Here is a 19,640-nt window from a genome sequence, read left to right on the forward strand (position 1 = left end):
ACAATTTGATGTCACCAAGCTGATTTTGTTTTGATATTACGAGGATTGTTGGACTGTGGCTTGTTATCTCGGCTTTGGTTGATACGGGGTATTTGAAACCTGCACCTTTAACAAATTCTTACATGGTTGGTCGAGAGGACAAAAGAACGAACAACAGAACAATGCTCCCCACCCTTAAAAAACAACGCAGCTGCAGGTTATCAGGGTCCAATGAAAATAAAGCTTTTGAAGGGTGCAGGTCTACTTTATTAAAATGCAGCATTTTTTGTGTCGCAATGTTGTCCAAATATCGAACAAATACATACGTTACGCGGCTCAACATTAAAATAAGAGACTTTTCGTTTAGAAGCTGACCATTTTTATTGTACATCTTGAACTATTTTGCAACAATTTATTACCGGATTTTGGTCGGATGTACCAATACACAAGGGATTTTACACTGTATTCGCTTTACTTATATCCGGTATTGTGTCCATGTAATTTACCACTCAGCCTTTTGCTTTCGTCCTTTCGTACCGCACACCACGGCTCAAGGCCAGTTTGTTCAAAAGTCGATTAATGCAGGCCCGATTAAAAATTAACCGAGCTTTCCAGCTCGCTCATTAAGAAATGTTTTCAAAAGCTAACTTTAAGCTAATGGTAAATAAAAATCGAAGTCAAAACCCTGGAACAAACATCTTTTGGAAGAATTTATATTAATTAGTTATTAAACTCGAATAACAATTGACGTTAACCCAGGAATAGCAAAATCGGGGGATGAGGATGAACTTTGATTCCATTCTTATTACTAACCAATAATAATTTTGTCCTCAGTTTTTGCTCAGCTTAAAATTTGCTTAAAAAAAAATTTTTCAACAGGCGAGATGAAAATGTAGTTAAACTTTTTATCGTGCGGGATTAGCGTCAAATTTTCGAACAACCGGGTCCACGGCAGACCTATATTCATTGCTATGTAAGCTTAGCTTATGCGTATCTCTTTATCATGATACTAGAAGGCTTTTTCTTTTATGTTAGTACTTGTTGTTTTTAATTCTAGTTGACTTTTTGCTTTCATTTCTATATTTATTAGCTAAAGTAGTTTCTTCAAAGTGTTTCCCGTGTTTTACAGTCACGTCACAACCCGAAGAAGGATCTTACTCCCACTTTGCCTGAAAACCAAAAGAAATGATATTAACAGGTTGTACGCTAATTGTAAAAGAAACGAAAAATAAGTAAAATCGAATTAATTCAGAATCATTCCCTTCCCCCTGGATAGTGGAACTTTCTTATTTAGGCTCATTACGGACTGTCCGCGGGTTCTTTAGAAATGCTAAAATATATAGCTGACGTTTTGAAAGAAGGGAAAAAGGAATACATTGCTTTCGTCATCTCGAATAGCTGTTATTGTGGTTGAGCCTTTAATGGAATACTGCTTTTGTTTAAAAGGACATACATGGGTACGAGGCAAGAAAGTTCAATATAATGCACAATGGCGCAATTGCCCCGTTTGTGCGTTAAACCGCTGCCAACTTTCGTTATTGAGGTACGACTAATTTTTAATTTGTTGCTTGACTTCGTGTCGTTTCGTAGTCGTCGTTTGAAATCGTTATTGCAGTTATCAGTGGTTTTATGACAACTAGGTAATTCTGCATTGCCTTGATCCTTTTGCTTCGTTTGTATGCCTTTTAAACAAAGCAATATTAGACCGCAAGCTCAACTGTACTCACAGCTATTGCACTTCACGACTGGAGACAGCACACGACTCCCATCAATGTGGGCCCTCCTTTTCTATTCCCGGAATTGGTGTCTTATGTGGGTTGTGGTAATGGTTATATTAATGGTGATGTATTTATATACCGAACATATCACATGGTCTCATGGCGATTTACAATTTCTGTGGGGTGAGATCGGACGTCAGCATGTAAAAGCGCCACTGGAAGCACTGGGAGGCTTGAGTTTGTTATTGTTTCCCTTCCCTTTTTCTCCGGGCTCGCCAGGTTTAACTCCCTCCACAACAAACAGCATTTCCAAGTTCCATTTCAACCAGGAAACGTTGAACGAAGAGCCACTCTAAGGATATACCACTGAAATTCCCATTTATTCATTTGTTTAGTTTTTATTTATGTACTGCCGTAGTTATATACTCACCGCCCGATTCACAAAAGCCGCATGTCTTGGCACAGTTTTCCATCATGTAGTTTTTCCATCCTGCCGTGCTCGTACACAGCCCTTTGTTTTCCCACTTTTGACATTTAGCGGTCTCTTGCTTGTCAATGCATGATCCTGTCAAGGAAATTCACAATGTAAATGATCGGCAGGATGTATATAATATTGGGTATACATGCGTTGTGTAACGCATCTTTCAGGATTCTCTGTATTGGATCATACGAACTTGTGAGGGGTGGGTTAATTATTCCAACTTTCAAAAACTAACCGTGTTGATAAATATTCTGTGGTTTTTATCTGGCTCACGTACGTTAGCCTCAGAGCAGGCTTAGTTACTGGGTCGATCGGGAGTGTATTGGGCCGCGAAGCTATGATTTCTGAGCCTTCGAATCTCCGGCGCCTGCAAGCTAGCTGGTAACTTGCGCCTGCGCCCCGATACGTCGGCTCTACCGCTTACCCAATAAGTGATACTGCTCGCTGACTAGTCGCGCATATGATGATCTTACGCAAAATATCTGGAACAGCAGGTCTGTGGCTAAAGCAATCAAACATCATTGGTATTGGTGTGGGTTAACTTGAAATGCCAACTTCTTTTAAAAATTACTTACCACATCTTCCACATGTTTTAGGGCAGTTGTGGTCAACAAAAGTTCTCATGTTGTAGAATGGAGAATTGCACTCTGAAAACAGCCTGCAGGCTCGAGAATACACGTCTTCACAAGCTGAAAGATAAACGGTGAGTAGAGAACTTAATGTGGCTAGTACCAAAACATGTTTAAAAACGAAACACCTTTCCCATAGACATGTTTGTCGATCATGGGTGTCCGTTTGAAACATCTTTCACTCCAGGTTCACTAAACACGCATAAAACCTACTGACATAAAAACTTGAAGCTCTAGAATCTTTTTATCAAATTAAAAGCGTATCAACTCGATGCTAAAACATCCTGATTGGAAAACGAGTTTCAGTTGCACGTGAATGAAAATCGAACGACCATCGTGGCCGTCCACAAGGCCTCGAATTCGAATCGAGGCTATTTTTTCAACTTGAATAGAAGGCCTAGTAAAAGCCTTAGGTAAGAACGTTACTGAACAGAAGGTTTACAAATAGGCAAAATAATGGCTCTGGTATATTTCACCAGATCGTTCGTTCAAAATGACAAGATGACCTAATCCAAATAATAACATACAAACCGTGTTGAAAGTCAGCCGGACATATTTTAGCCACACATTATTTCATTTTCAATCTACCTTTCGGATTTCTTCCTTGACTTTCCATAAGCTAAAATCTAAGTCTTATAATTCCAGCTTACAATATGAACCTCGAATGGCTGCTTTCCATATGCAATATGCAACATTTACAACAGAATGATTATTTACTTACGTAAACAGCCTTGTCCGTTCCATCCTGTCGCCTCCTGGCCATTCCAACAACATCCATACATCGGCTGACGAGATTCACAGTCTGCCGTGGGACTTTGCGCCTCTGTTTGTGAAATAAGTGATGCATGAGTAGTACATTTAGTAAGATAAGGGTAGAAAGCAGTATTTGTAAAAAAAGATGAAAAGATTAAAACAAAAACTAACAAACAACAACAACAACAAATTGCAAACTGAAGTTTTCGGACAATATGTCAAATATTTCCACAATCTTCCTTTCCGAACATTCCTAAGTTATCTGAAAAGTGCTGGAGAAGACCTGAAGGTTTTTGACTCATGAGTGATTACCATATATTATAAAGACAGTTGTACTTAAGAAAGTTTTTCAACTTTTCTCGCAGTCACAATTGTTGTCTATTCATTTTTCGTAAAGTTTTCCTCTTGTTTCTTTCTTGGATTTTGTTAAGGAGAATGAACGGACAACATATGCGAGAAAAAGAATGTATTAACGTAAAAAGTTTATTGATGACCTCGTCTGTTCCAACAGTAAAACTTTCTCCCACAGCAACGTTCTCTAACGCACTGAAGCAAATCTAGTTTGCATGGATATTGCTTCCCAGTTTTAGTTTCGGGAATTTTTATGCACGTTTTGTGTTTTGACAAATCACTTATGCAGAAATTACGTTTTCTTTAAAAATTACTGAGAATTGATTAGACCGAACAAAATTTTATAGTAACTGTTATTAAACCATTATTACTTACTGCAAAACCCGCAAGTGAAAGCGCAGTTGTCTCTGAGCCAAGATCTTTTTACTTGCGACAAGGAGGGGCTTTCACACTCTGCTTTGTTGACGCTTGCGCAGTCTCTCAGATCAATACATAACTTGACTAAGGAAGCAAAAGAAAGAAATATTCAGACATGGCAAAAAGATAATACACATGCAAGGAAGACGAATTTTGATTTTTCGTCAACTTGTGGTAAGGACAGATGAGAAGCAATTCTTTTTGTACCATAAACACTCACTGCTGTTGATTTTTTAGTGAGTTTTGACAAAATCAAACATCCTCCTCACTACTTTTGATTTTGATAAAGTACTGTCTTGTTTTTTATTTTTTGGAAAACAATTATAACGATGATGATAATGGCCACTGTTGATTGTAATGATGATGATGATGATGATGATAACTATTGTGATCACTATCATCGCATCATCATCATCGTCGTCGTCGTCATTGTCATCGTCCTATTGCACCGATTCAACTGAAAACGACTGAGCAGTGAATACATTTTCCTGTAGTTGTGTATAATGTACAAGGCGGGTGTTGTAATACAAATGAAAGTTATTTATCAGAACACCTCTTCACAACGCTGCTACTTTCTTTTTTCGTTAAGTTGAATAACTTTTAGTTACTACAAATTTTTATGGTGTATGTGTTGAAGGGACTTACCTCCGCAACCTGCTTTTCCAGGACCATCCGCGAGTGTTTTGCGATCAGGACAGCAGCCGTATTTGGAGTCCCAACAGTTTTCCTCTACGTCAAACAAAAAGAAAAAAAGATTTTTTTTCAGTAAACACCTTAAAGTCAGTGCTAAAAACTAGCTATTCTCTCATAAAAACTAGAATTTTAGAAACCACAGTTTGCTTGTAGTAACGTACCGCAGAATCCACAAGTCTTTCTGCATTTAGACTGCATCCACCTTCTGAACTTTTCTGCATAACATTGTTGATTATTCACGAATACTTGACATCTGGAAAATCTGTCAGCGCACTCTGTTCGTAAAAATAGTAAATCGTGTTAAACACGGCGTGTCTCTGGAAATATAACTTAAAATTTAATATAAATTCTTTTCCAGTTTCTCTGGCTGTTATTGTCAACTGTGTTGCTCCGAGTAAACTAGTTTTCCATCGTTTAGCGAAAATAGCTTAGGCCAGAAGGGAACAAACACTCAAAGTGATTCTATATAGATCAAAGTGCACAAGTTTGGAACAGCGTTATCAAAGAGGAAGGAGAGCAAGGAGCGGGAATTGGGGGGAGGGGGGAGGTGGAGTGGGTTGCCTTCCCTTTTCTGCTAACGGCCAGTTAAGGTCATTCAGGCCGATTTAAAAAAAATGATTATTATGATGATGATGATGATGATGATGATGATGATGATGATGATGATGATGATGATGATGATGGTGATGACGATGATGATGGCTACAGCATAAGAAACGGTTGTCTATTGGATAAGGTCTTTTGGTAAAGAACAGGGGCCCAGCAACTATTTAACAATTAGACGGCGAGCTCGAGGTTTCTATCGGCTGATAGTTGGCGAGGGGCGAAGCCCCGAGCCAACTATCAAAGGCGATAGAAACCGAGTGCGAGCCGTCTAATTGTTTTAGCATACCTCAGTGACCGATCTATCAAGCAAAAAAATCTTTTTATTTCATAAATTTTTATACATTTGTGCAGTGATGCATGCTAAATCGCGCGCGCTCTGACAAACTGGCGCATTTGCCAAGTTCATTCATCAAAGTTCATTCATCAAAAACAAAGCTACACAGTGATCTCGCCATACATTGCGCAGTCTCAGAAACTTGCAAACCGTAGAAGAAAAAATGATGTTAAGCTCAAACTAAGTTTAATTTCAAAGTCCTTGTCATTTTCAAATTCTGGAAAAGAGTTGACAATCATTTTGCCGTCTGCTTCATCGTTGTTGTCGTCGACGCCGCCTTGGTCGCCAGTTTTTTGTCGACAAAACCGTCCCCGGAAAGACTCTTCGCAGCTCAAAATATCGTCTACCCTGGGGTGTTTGGCGGAGGATAAACATCTTTGGAGTGAGACTGCGTTGGTTTTCTCTTCCTCTCCTCCCGAAATACAGGTATGTGTAAAACAACGCGGTTTGCTGTTTGACCACTTTCAAAAAGCTTTTGCAATTGCTCGCTTGTGATGGGAGTTTTATGAACAACTAGACGACCTTTTCCCTCTTTCATCAGATTTTTACAGACTGCATTTAGCGTATCATTTGCCTTCTTAAATTCATGATCACCGACGATAGACCCCGGCTTGTTAATAGGTGCTTGCTTCAAATATCTATCAATGGCCGCTCGGATGGCTTTAAGTGAAGAAACTTTAAACGGTTCACCATTTGTTTGTCTCACTGACACATAAAACCTCTGCAAACATGTGTTTAATTCGACTTTGGTTTGTTATTCAATGGGTGTTCTTTTTAGGTTGAAAACCAATTTAAAACAAATCAATAACCGCAATTGTTACTTTTCTTTGACAACTTTGTTTTGTTTACTTACGAACTTAGGTAAGCTTACGCGAAATTTGTTGTTGGTTTTAAATAAAGCATTGTATTTCGGAAATTGTTCTGCACTTACCTTTAAAAATCTTTATTCCATACTTTGTAGCTTTCTTTGTTTTTTTCTGGCATGGCACTTTGCAAAACGTTTTGTACGTCTTCTTCACAAATTTTACGAAAACACGAAGGGGAAGCCATTTTTCAACAGCTCCAGGTGCCGTCTATCGATCGATAGACGGCACCTGTGTAGCCAATCAGATTGCGCGTTTACGTGATAGTCGGTCACTGAGGTATGCTAAATTTATATAGGTGGCCACAAAGTTTGAACTGTAATATGACGTTAGTATATATCATACAGAATCGATCAACTCTGCCGTAATCCAACACTTACTTCCTTTGTCGTAAAATGGTTCATCCTCCTGAGGTTCGTACCAGGCTACTGGTCCATCTTCAGCTGAGTCATGTGACACGTGAGACTGGGACATTGGTATCTCATCCAGAGATTCAAACATGCGTTTTAACTCAGCCAGCGGTGTTCGCTCATCAAACTGTCCCAGAGGAATGTGGTCGTCATTGAAAAATGGACGATTTGGTCGAACTATGCAATGAAGATATGATAAATTAGATACAGTCGCACAAATAACTGCTGTCAAATCACCCGTCAATGCCCGGCCACCCCCTTCCCCTCTACCCTCCATCCAGTTGTAGGCGATGGTAAAGCCTAAAAAGCGATGTAATCACTAACGTCGTGATAGATGTCCATATCGATATCATGACGTCTCGATCCAACGTGATATCGTTATCAAATATTAAAGTGACGTTGCTTTCATTAGTAAACCATGAGGAGGTTAACGGTACTACGGTAGTATGATGCTCTTTTCATTAGCATGATATCATTACTGAGTGCGTGACGTCAATTCACTAATAGCGTGACATCACTTTGCAGTATACGGTATGCATATATTTCCAGGCTATAGCGTGACGCTGTTATTCCATAGCGTGATTTGAAATGTCTTCATGTGCAGAGCAACCGTGGCACGATTTTGTTATCGATAGCGTGGTCTACTAGTTTTGTTTTTGGCGTAATGCCGTTCTTATCACCGTTATAGGATGTCGCTATCTGTAGTGCTAGCGTGTTGTCATTTGAAAGACAGACTAGCATAGCTTAAGGTATATTAATGGGGTGCAGTCTGTTATGCCATAATCGCAACGTTTAAACGATTGATAACGAGTTAATTCGCTTTATTTAATACGGCCTGATCTTTCCGTCTGGATCAAATGGAAGAGCCGCCACATTAACGCCTTTGAATAAACTAGAGAAATAATGCCGCTCAGACAACGACCACCGCGCGACCTTTTTTTTAATCCTAAAGGCTGTTATTATTTTACTTCTTTCCAGAACCACCGAGCCAGAACTATTCTGACTATACAACATTGCGAATTTTTTTTAGAAATAAACAGAACCGCATGAAAGCACTGCTCTGTGAGTAGCTTTTACATGAATGGCCATAGTTAGGGATTTCATTCACAGACTCAAAAGTTAGAACAATCTTGTACAGCTTTATAAAGGGCACGAAAGGGAGCGGTACTGCTGAGTAGCTAGATTCCTTTGGAATGGGCACATTTTAGGATTTCCTACACAGACTCAAGAGAACCATTTTGTATATTATGGCGCGCACACTTTGGAGTTTAATCGAGGGACTTGCACTGTAAACGTTAGATAGAACTTTTTCAACGTGAGCTCCAGGAGTGAATTAAACTCCGACGATTTTGTATATTCTGCCTACAGTTCTTCAAATGTTTCTTTTGCTCCTACTTGAGAGAATTTGTCTTTATCGGAGAAATTTTATCTTTTGTGATCATGTACTTTATTCTCATAACCTCCACGTTTTATAAAGAAGTTTTGTTATTAGGAGAAATTGGACACTGGTCACTGTTTGGAGTCTTAATTTCACAGTTAACTGTGTTGCTCAGGTAAAGTGACATGAAGTTTAACTTATTAAACCCTTTTAGCATTTAGTCGTCTGGCAGTTTTGGCTGATAAAAATCGGAAGTCCGGCCTAATGAAAATATTATACGACTGGTTGATGGCTGCAGACTGTCAGACATTCAAAGAACATTTTTGCAGTTGGAAAAATAGAGGGTTGGGAAATAAAGATTTCGTGGTTGAATTTAATATTTCAAATCATTTTCATGCCAAGAAAAATAATATATAATACTAAATTATCGTCCCAGGCTTTCCAGGGATAGTGACAGAAGCAACATGAGAAACAAATATTGCAGACCGACATTAATTAAGAATCCCAACTGGTGGGCGGCGAAATGGCTTTTTGGCTTTTTACAAAGCGTGGCGACGACTTTTAGATTGTCGGCCTGTGGCACTACGATTCCGAGGGCGATCCGGCGCAGACGGGTTTATTTATGAAGCGTGTGACGTCTGATTGCAGGCTTTAGCATGGGGCACTACGATTCCGTGGGCGGTAGTGTAGACGGCGCTATTTACAAAACGGCCTGTGACACTATTACACTACGTAGCGCAGGCAGCGCTATTTATAAAGCGTTGTTAGAAGAGAAGGGACTGTTAATCACATTTTTTTCTGACAATGCCATTGTGACGTCTTTTCCTCAAAATGGATTTGTTAAAAAAGGAAGAGGAATACTATAAATGAAAAAAAAAAGTTACAAATAAGGGAAAAAATTCATGAGATATATTCAGGGCCGGCGTGGCAATTGACTGCGAATGAAAAGAATGTTGACTCTTTTACATTTGAAGTATCATCAACTACGCCCAAGTATTTTAAACTTCCTGCGGTGGGTGGAAAATAAACCGTCTCCAATTCTATCCGGCTTTATCGTTTAGCGTCTCAATAGGTTTTCCTGAGAGCGTGTTAGAATGCCAAATTGAACACTTTGTATTTACGTTGCCATGGCAATGCTTTCTGCTGACAGCCTTAACATGCGAAAAAATTTTCTCTTTTACTCGTTACCTTTGTAAAGGACATAAACATCCACATTACTGCTGAACAACAAACAAACAAAAGGAAAATAGAAGGAAAATTACAAAAACAAAACAAAAAGCCATAGTTCTCAATGTTGTGATTTGGCGTATCCATACTCGTTCATTTCCACCTTTAGCGCTTATGAAAAGCGTATTTGATCATTTACACCTTCTACCCGCTCTAACGGCGTAACTAATGTACGTTGTTGCCATTTTAACCACAGTTTGACATTTTTTGGCTAAGAATCCCAGTATCTTAAATTAATTTTACACCGTACCCACATCATTTGCCTGGCTACTTGTGCGGAAATTTTTTTCGAATTAAAGTGATTTGCTTGTCCGGCTGTGTTCGTGGTGATCTCCTCACCATACGGACGAATTAGAATATCGAAATTGTTACGAAAAAAAATTTGCATCTCACATTTTCACCCCCACGAAATTTGTGTTCACGGAATTCAATGCCGAAATGGCAACCGTTACGATCAATCAGCAATTTACAAAATGAGTCATCATTAAGCTAAATGGATCAATAAACTCTATCACTTACCGAATTTCGCCGCAATGGATTCCCAGAAGAGAAAAACAGCAAAAACCCTTAATGGCGACATTGTAAAATGAGTAGAGTGTAAACGTTTCACTTTGTGGCGAAATCTCGAATTAGCTTAACTTGATTATAATACTCACGGAGTCGAAGCTCACTGCGCACTGGTTTAGCGAGTCGCGACAGGTCAATTTATATTCTCGAGAACAAAGGTTATTTTGAATTTTTGAATTTTGAATTTACCGCTAACGTGCGCAACGCGTAACATGATATTAAGGGTTGACCCTCTTGTGTATTTATCGCTTATGAGTGGAAATTAATTGACACATGTATTTACAAATTCAGTTTCAAAAGAAAAAAACCCGAAACAATGGACCAAACAAAAAACAAAGAGCAATACAAGAAAGTATTCTTGAATCGTCAGTTGTGTTTTAAAGATCACAACCTATCCACTGACCCAAAAGATAGAACCAGCTGGCGCGGGAACTGTATAGAACAGACGCCAGAGCATTTAGAGTATTGCGAGTCATAAGCTATCCGATTTAAATTCTGTTAAATGCTCGTGCTTTTCTACTTGGATTTCATCCAAACATACTTGTACCGCATGGAAAGCAAGAACGACGTCGGAAACCACTCCCCACTCTGGAAATGAATTAGGAAAGTTTATTTTAAGAGTGGAAAAACTGGAATGAAAATTTCCGTCATGCAAATAATTCCGCGACGTAATTCAAGCCAATTGTCTTATGAACCTTGCCGCTTCGTTTATTTCTGGTGGTTTTCTTGTCCGGCATTCTTTGCACCTTGTTAAATTGTTTTCATTCCTGAATTTAATTGTTACTGCAAATGGATTGGCATGAAACTCAGAGCTTTATCTTTTTCATTTCACAGCACTATGAAATCCTCAAACATACCTACAATCAGTTAATGTATAAACAACTACCTGGCACTCTTTTAATCAAAACTCCTTAAAACGGATAACCTCATTTGGTTTGCATCATTTCCTAACTCTGATAACACTTGACAATGATCCTGTTTTGAGATACGAGATAATTTTCGAATCGCAAGACAACTGAAAGTCACGCGAACACGCGACTGTTCCGTTGAAATCTTAAGTTGTTGCGCCAAACATCGAGCTTCGGACAGAGAAAACTCTAAAAACCAACTGATCTAGCGCTAATCAGACGCAAACGGACCTTTATATAAGAACACGTCCGTCGTCACTGTCCGTTTAAAGGCTGCGCGCGAGCAGTCGTACATTTTTCCTCACTGATCACGCGCGCAAAGTGATGCTAAAATTATGCGCTCCAGAAATTAGGAGAAGAAAGAGACCGCTCGCAGTCTAGTCCACCTTTGACGAGGACTTTTGCTGCTCAGCTTTGAATATATGGGAAACGTTTGAGAGCTTTTTATTTTTTCAGACAGGGTATGCTTGTTTCGAAACCACACTGGGAACCTTAACCGCGTATTCTTATTTGGAAAGGGTTCGAGATGGTCGTAAACGACCATTTATTAATCACGTTAATCCTTTAGAATAATCTATCGGCATCAGGCTCGAGGCACTGGCACAAGAGAATTAAATCGATCATAAGACAGGCGAGACCAAAAATCAGAACAAAAAAATTTACTACCCCTCTCCTCGGAAGTCCGGCCTGAATATTCTGAATATTGGCATTTTTCTTTAATATTTTAACAGCTCTCTCCTCCGCATAGGAATCTGTCCTCCGCCACCCCTTTCTTCCGGTTTTTGTTTCTCTAATCAACAGAAATGTTTTCGACAACGGTTAGGTTGGTAAAATCGATTTACATCCGGTGCACAATCATCCAGCATGACTAACGGGTTACCGACGTCATCACTTTAACGGTTAGTGCTTCACTTGACCCTTTGGCTGACAAGACAGTTAATTGCAGGCAAAAAATATTTCAGTTATCATTTAACGGTTAAAATTTTATCAATTTGTCGTTGAGCCATGCACAGATCTGCGTCGTCTTATTTTTAACCTCTTTGACACTGCGATCGCTCGTATGAGACGTGAATTTTAAATAAGTTCTTCCACTGGACTTGTTTTAGCCCTTGATTGGCTAAACGAGGTCCAAGTAGATCCCCTTTGGAGCATTTGGACTTAAGGTCCTTTTTTGCAAAAAGAGTCCCACGATTTTTCAACTTCTCTTACAGAACTTTTTAACGGTAAATTGGTAGTGCAAAATTAATATTTTGAGATAAGGAAATTTTGTGAGTTGCTTTGATGGCAAATTATATCTGTAGTGTCGAAACGTTTGTGGGTGTGTTGCGCAAAACGATTTAAAATATGACCATTGTCGCAAAAGCTATTCAAGTTCAAGTTTCAAACCTCTTTGCAACAGGAACGTAGCTTACCTCAGTGGAATTTCCGCGCCACGACACTGACCTTATATTAAACGCGGTCAAAGGTAAAACAAAAAAGTTCGTAAAAGAAAAGGTTTTGCTCAGTGAAAGCCGATAATATTTTTGTGAATCTCTGAGTTTACAAAATCATTTTATCATTTACAAAAAAAGTCTCAATTTTTTTTTTTAAGTAAAGTATGTAATGTATTCAAACAGTATAAAGCACAGACACACAGTGCCGACCACTCTCCACATGCTTCAGTTAAAGTGAAAGTTTAAATAAGTTAAAAACTGCGTTCGAGCATAGCTATGATCTTAGGCGTGCCAGGAAAACAGTTCGGCTTTTCAAACCGTACCAATCGTTTTACGCAGTTTCTTACCTTGCTGCTTACGTTAGTGGGATGTTTTGTATAATAGTACGTTTTATTGACCTTTTAAGTACCTTAGGGTTTTGTTGGTCGTTATGTGTTCTCATCTACTGTTGGAAACACGAGTTTTTAAATTTATGTTTCATCGTAAATTGCCAGTGATATATGTGAGAAATAAATATACAATTCCATTCTATTCTCTATTCTATTCTATTCTATTCTATTCTATTCTATTCTATTCTATTCTATTCTATTCTATTCCGTTCCATTTCATTTCATTCTATTCTATTCTATTCTATTCTATTCTATTCTATTCTATTCTATTCTATTCTATTCTATTCTACTCTATTCTATTCTATTCCATTAACAAAGAGAGTTTGGAAGCTTTATAATGTAAGGAATTACTCTAGGAAATAAAGGAAGAAGCCTGACTGAGGTACCTAGATAGAGGAGCGTAATGTAAAATTTCATGTAGATATGAGCATGGTGAAAAGAGGGATGCAAACACTGACTGCCATCAACTGCCGATAAACAGTTTCCACTTGACTCTAAAGAATCAAGTTTCATGTTTGTTCATGTTTATGTGCAACCGACCGACTCTTCTGGAAAATTCTCTCCCGTGTGATCGTACTAGACATTAGGGACCGTCAGATTTGACTACTAATATACGAGATTGAATACGAGTATACGACTTTTCAAATCTAGTTTGCGTGGTTTAGATAACCGCTTGTCACACCAATCTTGTTTCTAGAGTCTCTGATTTGAAATTTCAAAGTCGTACTCGTACTCATTGACACTGAAAAATTAACCATAATTAATACCGTACCGTTTCTTATATCCTAAACTTCTTACCCTGGGTTCAGCCTGTTCGGGCGTTGGGCTATGCAAGTTGTATCATTTGTGGCGGCAACTGTTTTAGCAATTTACGATGTTTTGGACAAGCATTTGATGTAGCGAGAAAAGCATTCAGCCGGAATAATCGCCTAAATGAATCAAATATGACCAAATTTGCCATGAAATTTCCCTCATAAAACTGGAGGAATATTTGAACTACCTATCAATTAGTATACTCTGACAAAAATTTCTACTTAAATCACTCAAAAAGTGAGGTTAGATGTTTCCCGGCAAAGAAAACAAATTCGAAAAGGTGAACAAAAACCACCAAACACAATGAAAGATATTAAGAAAAAAAAGAGGATAAATTTGCTTTCTGTGCATGTTTAAGTGAACTACAACTACTAGCATCAAAAATGTGAAGGGAAATTTGGTCGGAGAACTCGCGCCACAGTCAACAAGGAGCTTTTAAAGTGTTTCGAGGGGACGCGTAGAACATTTCCTTTTGGCATTGATTTACGGGTTTTGCGGCAGAAATTTAGCAGTATTTAGGGTAGGAAAACGATCATGAAATCTCTGCTTAGTTTTGTTACAAGTTCGCGCGAGGCTGATTGTTGAGTCGGTGGCGCATCGCCCAGGGCGTGAAAACATTTGCTAATCCTGCCAACAAATTTCTGGTGGTCATTTCTCATTGTAATGCTTTTTTTCGGAAGAAAATGGAACCCGTTTGAACTTCCTTTTTAAATCTTTGTGCCGTTATCGCAGTATTTGTGCTCGAATGGACAAGCAAAACCTGCCGAATTATAGCTCTCTTTTGCTTTCCATTGTCTTGATTCTCGTACCCACAGTTTTTGCGCTGGGACCATTAAAACCAATGCCTATCGAATATGCCATCTCAAGGCTCACTCAACGACAGAGAGAGCAGTTTGTGGATGAACATAACAAATATCGAAGTTTAGTGCATCCCCCAGCCGCTAACATGGAGTATATGGTGAGACTATTTGCTTTTTTTGTGCTGTATTAATGCAATTTCACTGGTACGCCTGATTTGATCACGGTAAACAAACGAGTGTCGAATATTTATTCACGCCATTTTTATTTTCTCGCCACGCACGCTTAAAATCCATCTATTTAGATCTAGTTGCCCGGAGCCCTATAACAACTTCATATTAAACACACAAATGCATGCAATACTTTTCTGAAAGAATTATATTAATTTTCGCACTGCAGGAATTCTTCTAGTGCAAGGCGAAATGAAATGAGATGTGAACGACAGCAATACTTAACGTAAAGTGATTTTGAACTGGTCATCACGATTATATTGTAGACTCGGAGCCCTATAAAAGCGTCAGATTAAACAAACAAATGCAATTCTTTAATACCATACAAAGAATTACTAATTTTCGCACTGCAGGCTTCTGGTGCAAGGCGAAATGTAACGAGATGTGAATGACAGCAATATTTAACGTAGAGTAATTTTGGACTGGTCATCACGATTGTATTATAGTGGCTCGGAGCCCTATAACAGCCTCAGATTAAACAAACAAATGCAATTCTTTTATACTATACAAAGTGGTAATAAACTTTCGCACTACAGGAAATCTTCTGCTGCAAGGCAAAATGTAACGAGATGTGAATGACAGCGATACTTAACGTAAAGTAATTTTGAACTGGTCATCACATCACGGAGCCCTACAACAGCCTCAGATTATACCTACAAAGAATTACTAATGTTCGCACTGCAGGAAATCTTCTGCTGTTGATACTTTAGTGTAAAGTGATTTTGAACTGGTAGTAGGCTAGTTTATCTGATTTTTGAGCGGAAAGGACAAGGAGCTACGCGAAGATGTGTTCTGTGTGAAAACACATATTCTCTCAAGATCTCATTTTTCTCCATCTTGACCCGACCATCCATATTTCTATACACTTCTTTATAGTTTCAGAACACTCGGAGAGTAATTTAATAAGCGCAAAAGTTTTCATTAACCCCAATATGTTGTTTAGTTTTTGAAATAGAATTCATGTTGCATTTCGACACGCATCGCATACGAAAACATTCTGCTGACGTCTGAACTCTCCTCCGTTAAGATACAACTAGTAAAGCGCATTCGAACATATACATATACATACAAACCGTTAATGTTAATTGCAATCAATCAATCAATCAATCAATCAATCAATCAATCAATCAATCAATCAATCAAATAAATGTTATTCAACTTCATTGCCTAGTTACAATTAAATAAAGATTGTTCATAAAGTTCTCTTTTCTTGTCAACAGTTCTGGAATGATGACCTGGGAAATTTGGCTCAAATGTGGGCCAACAAGTGCATCTGGGATCACGGATTTCTGGAGTTTGGGGAGATGTATCCTAACGCCCCTTTCAAAGGCCAAGTCGGTATGTATAAAAGAAAAACAAACAAACAAAGCAACAACTTTCAAGGGCGCGACCAACGATCAGCAACATCCCAATGCAACGTGCCCACATAATGCTACAATTAGGATCATGTGAAGTGTTTGACAAATTATGAGCATCAGAGGGCGATTATTTAAGCAAACGTCGATTTTGTCCAATGCAATCCTTTTGAGCCATCAAGCTTCTCCAGAAGCGTAGTGATTGAGAGACTTCAGGAGAGAGGTCCATGCAAGATACAGTCGCGCCTCCCGTAAGCGGACACTTTTGGCACCAGAAAAAGGTGTCCGCTTATAGGAGGTGAAAAATGTAGGGCCGGTTATTTAAACGGTCTAACTTAGGCCGTGGCTTAAGACAATAAGTGGGCCTCCAAATCTGTTTATAAGTGTTTTTCTTACGTAGATTAAAAAGTTTTGTAGTCTGGGATGCAATTGAAAACGGCTTAGAACGTGGTTTTGTTAAACACCGTCTAAACTATCTTTTAATAACTGACCCGTAGTGTTTTTATGTAGCTGAGAACATGACCGAGTGTCCGCTTACGAGAGGTGTTCGACTGTACATTGCTGCAAATTGAGTGGGTCAGTCAAACATGAAGTTAACGTCTCTGATTACTCGATGGTCATTGGAAATTACCAATAGTAACCATAGATAATGTTCATGTAAACTTCGTGATGTGAACCGTAACCTAGCTGTCTTTTTGTTGTTCTTTCGTTTTGAAGTTACTTCCGATGAGGGCTGCAGTGAGGAAAGAACCTTGATCGTCAGTGATATCGAAAGGTTCATGGCTTCAAATCTGGTGGCTTTTCTTTCTACGCTATAAAATTTTAAAAATGTTTCTTTCCACAAATCTAACAACGCAGGATCACTAGCTTATTCAGGTTTTTCTTATCTATTTTTTTTTTGTCTGTTTGTTATTATTATTGTACAGGACAAAACCTTGCTCGCGAATGGAGCCGATTGCATAACGCCGCTGACCGAGTGAAGCTCTGGTACCAAGAAAGCAGCAACTACACGTTTAGCAGGTTTTCTTCTTCCGTGGTCCCTAACCAGTGTTCCAAGCCTCCATGCAAACGATACACACAGGTATGTGAAACAAAAGTCTAAAACTGAATGGTTTGACGATGGCTAAAAATGCTAAAACGAACGTTTGAAATAACTACAGTGGAACCCCGCCTTCCGACCACCTCGTTATTACGACCACTTTTTTGTGCCCCGAACGAATTGAAAGTCCAGTCATTTCCTTAGTTTTTGAACCTCGTAAAATAAATACGACCACGTTTTCACGGCCCGAAGGTGGTCGTGTTAATGGGGTTCCTCTGTAGAGCGTTGCATCGAAAATTAGTCCGATCTTCATCAGTGTGATGGAGTTAAATTGTTGTGGTCAATAAAATTTGTGGTCCTCAATAACGTAGACATGAAAAATATATGCAGGAGGCAGCAAGTTAGCAAGGAGAGGAGTAAATATTAGGAATGTCAATGTGCCTGGTCATCCCCATGCATTCCGCTCTCTGAGGAACTGTCAATCTGCCATGCTTCAAGGAACAGTCTTTTATGGCATGCTTGCTCTGTCAACGATTTTAATATTGTCAAAGGCTTAGAACCGGCCCGTTCAGACTATGTGTCCGAGTTCCGTTCTCAGGTACGACGACTAGTCTGAACGTAACATAGTTGTTTATTGTTGCCGGAGCGAACATCTTGGCACCATGCCGGGCATAGGTACTCAACGGGTAGTACTCGGGAACAGGTCCCTGGCATGAACACTGGTCTGAACATGATTTTGTCAGTTCCCTCGCTTTTCCTCATGCCTCGTTGCGATACAGTAAACAAAATGGCGGGCACTACGCGCACTAAGTGGACTCCAAATGCAAACGTACTCGGTCCAGGGTAACAGCGAGTCTGAACAACTTCGTTTTCAGTCCCCAGGGCCTTAGGCTTGTGCTCGTGTACGTGGTTTGTAATCTTTGAATTCAAATAAAAAATCCCAATCGCTTGTTTTATGTTTTATGCTCGTGTTTGCTCAACACGGCTGGAAAACGTAACAAAAAATAAAGTAACCGACAAATCAGGTAGGTCTGACAACTCAATACATGTAAATTTCAACTTTATTCATTGCACAAATTTAAAAATTCATGTTATAAAACACCCTTGTATAAATAACTTTATTTTACTAATAAAGGGCAGTTACATCTTCATTTTGTGACATGATCTCGATCAGAAAAAAATTCCAGAACTATCAATTAAATTTTTGCCTACAGAACATGGAATTTCATGGTAACTATTTTATTCTTGGCAAAAGACAAGGACGTTCTTCTAAGAAAAGAAAAGAAAAAAACTACATTTTACCTTTCTAGCCTACTCTTAAAAAAATTAATAAGCGTTGCATATCTCAAGCAAAAAAATGTGGGAAAGCTAATACGGGTCACGAATAGAACGCTGGCACTCGCCTATTCTAAAATTACACAAAACTCTCCTTAATTCAACAGTGAAAACTGGCTCAACATGTGCAAAGGACATATTTTTTGAGAAATATTATTAATTTAAATCATCAATGAAGCAGTTTTCTGACTGATAACTGTCGTGAGCCGAAGCCAGAACGTATTTTAACTGGCGGGTTACATTGAACACACAAATATAACAGCTTTAGAAACTAATCCCCTTAGCTATTGTGTGAAGAGTTGACTTGCGGCTCGGTCTTGCTGCTCTGTCAGTGACTCTCTCGTGTGCTGTCACGTTTTTCGTAGGCTCGAATTTTAATTTTAATTAAAATCGGTCAGCTTTCAACCTGTTGCACTCACTTGCCCAGACTAACTCTCGTATTGCCCTTCTTGAAAACTGAAAAAGTTTGAATCCGTACGACTAGAGCGGACTCTACTCTCGCTGAATCACTCGAGAAGCCCTCATTTTCTCTTGCTTCCATGGACTTTTATTACCGGAATTCACTCTCGTTAACTTTCTCCAACTCTTGTCATCCCTCTCTAACTCTTCGTCAATCCAACTCTTGTCTTTGGACCCTCAGCAACTCCCATCAGTTCGAGAGTCAGCTCTAGCCAACTCTCGTCAACTCTCGCGAATTAACGCTCGTCAACTCTCATCAACTCACGTCGGTCTTTGCTCACTCTTGACAATTCTCATCCTAGTCTGATAATGGGCCTTACGACTGTCAAGACAAAACCTTTCTTCACCCGAAAAAGTTCTTACACTGGTGTCTCCATTTTCTTTTCATTGTCCGGAGACTCATACGCATTCGCAGTTAGTGCCAAAAGACGGTCATCACGTGGCGTTTGGCGTGGATAGCGCATGCGTCGCATTC

At 39.1% G+C, this 19,640-nt stretch overlaps 2 protein-coding genes across 4 annotated transcripts in view; one reads left to right on the forward strand and one right to left on the reverse strand.

The window, feature by feature from the left end:
* Window positions 1–947: 947 nt before the first annotated feature.
* Window positions 948–10,540, reverse strand: LOC146479687 (uncharacterized). Its single transcript, XM_085110517.1, has 9 exons — window positions 10,359–10,540; window positions 7,205–7,411; window positions 5,183–5,296; window positions 4,974–5,057; window positions 4,287–4,412; window positions 3,529–3,630; window positions 2,754–2,867; window positions 2,128–2,262; window positions 948–1,148 (listed from the first exon to the last, which is right to left on the reverse strand). The coding sequence occupies exons 1-9, from the start codon at window positions 10,417–10,419 to the stop codon at window positions 1,114–1,116; spliced, it is 978 nt and encodes a 325-aa protein (XP_084966643.1). The 5' UTR covers window positions 10,420–10,540; the 3' UTR covers window positions 948–1,113.
* The window catches only part of LOC146479688 (uncharacterized), a 32,729-nt gene continuing 18,877 nt past the window's right edge, over window positions 5,789–19,640 (forward strand). For 2 of the 3 annotated variants that reach the window (XM_085110514.1, XM_085110516.1), the window contains exons 1-3: window positions 14,805–14,907; window positions 16,198–16,315; window positions 17,259–17,413. In XM_085110514.1, the coding sequence (XP_084966640.1) occupies window positions 14,896–14,907; window positions 16,198–16,315; window positions 17,259–17,413 (285 nt within the window). In that variant the 5' untranslated portion in view covers window positions 14,805–14,895. Of the gene's footprint in view, window positions 6,388–14,804; window positions 14,908–16,197; window positions 16,316–17,258; window positions 17,414–19,640 lie in introns of those variants that run through there. The other variant, XM_085110515.1, reaches the window with a different exon arrangement.

Source organism: Pavona decussata, unplaced genomic scaffold (genome assembly GCF_977016875.1).
Source record: "Pavona decussata unplaced genomic scaffold, jaPavDecu1.1 SCAFFOLD_58, whole genome shotgun sequence".
Taxonomy (NCBI): Eukaryota; Metazoa; Cnidaria; class Anthozoa; order Scleractinia; family Agariciidae; genus Pavona; species Pavona decussata.

Coding starts and splice junctions, on each gene's coding strand:
- LOC146479687 (XM_085110517.1), bottom strand. CDS start 10,419: ATGTCGCCATTAAGGGTTTTTGCTGTTTTTCTCTTCTGGGAATCCATT. Junction 7,412..10,358: donor ATCCATTGCGGCGAAATTCG/GTAAGTGATAGA, acceptor TTCATTGCATAG/TTCGACCAAATCGTCCATTT. Junction 3,631..4,286: donor TTTCACTTGCGGGTTTTGCA/GTAAGTAATAAT, acceptor TTTCACAAACAG/AGGCGCAAAGTCCCACGGCA.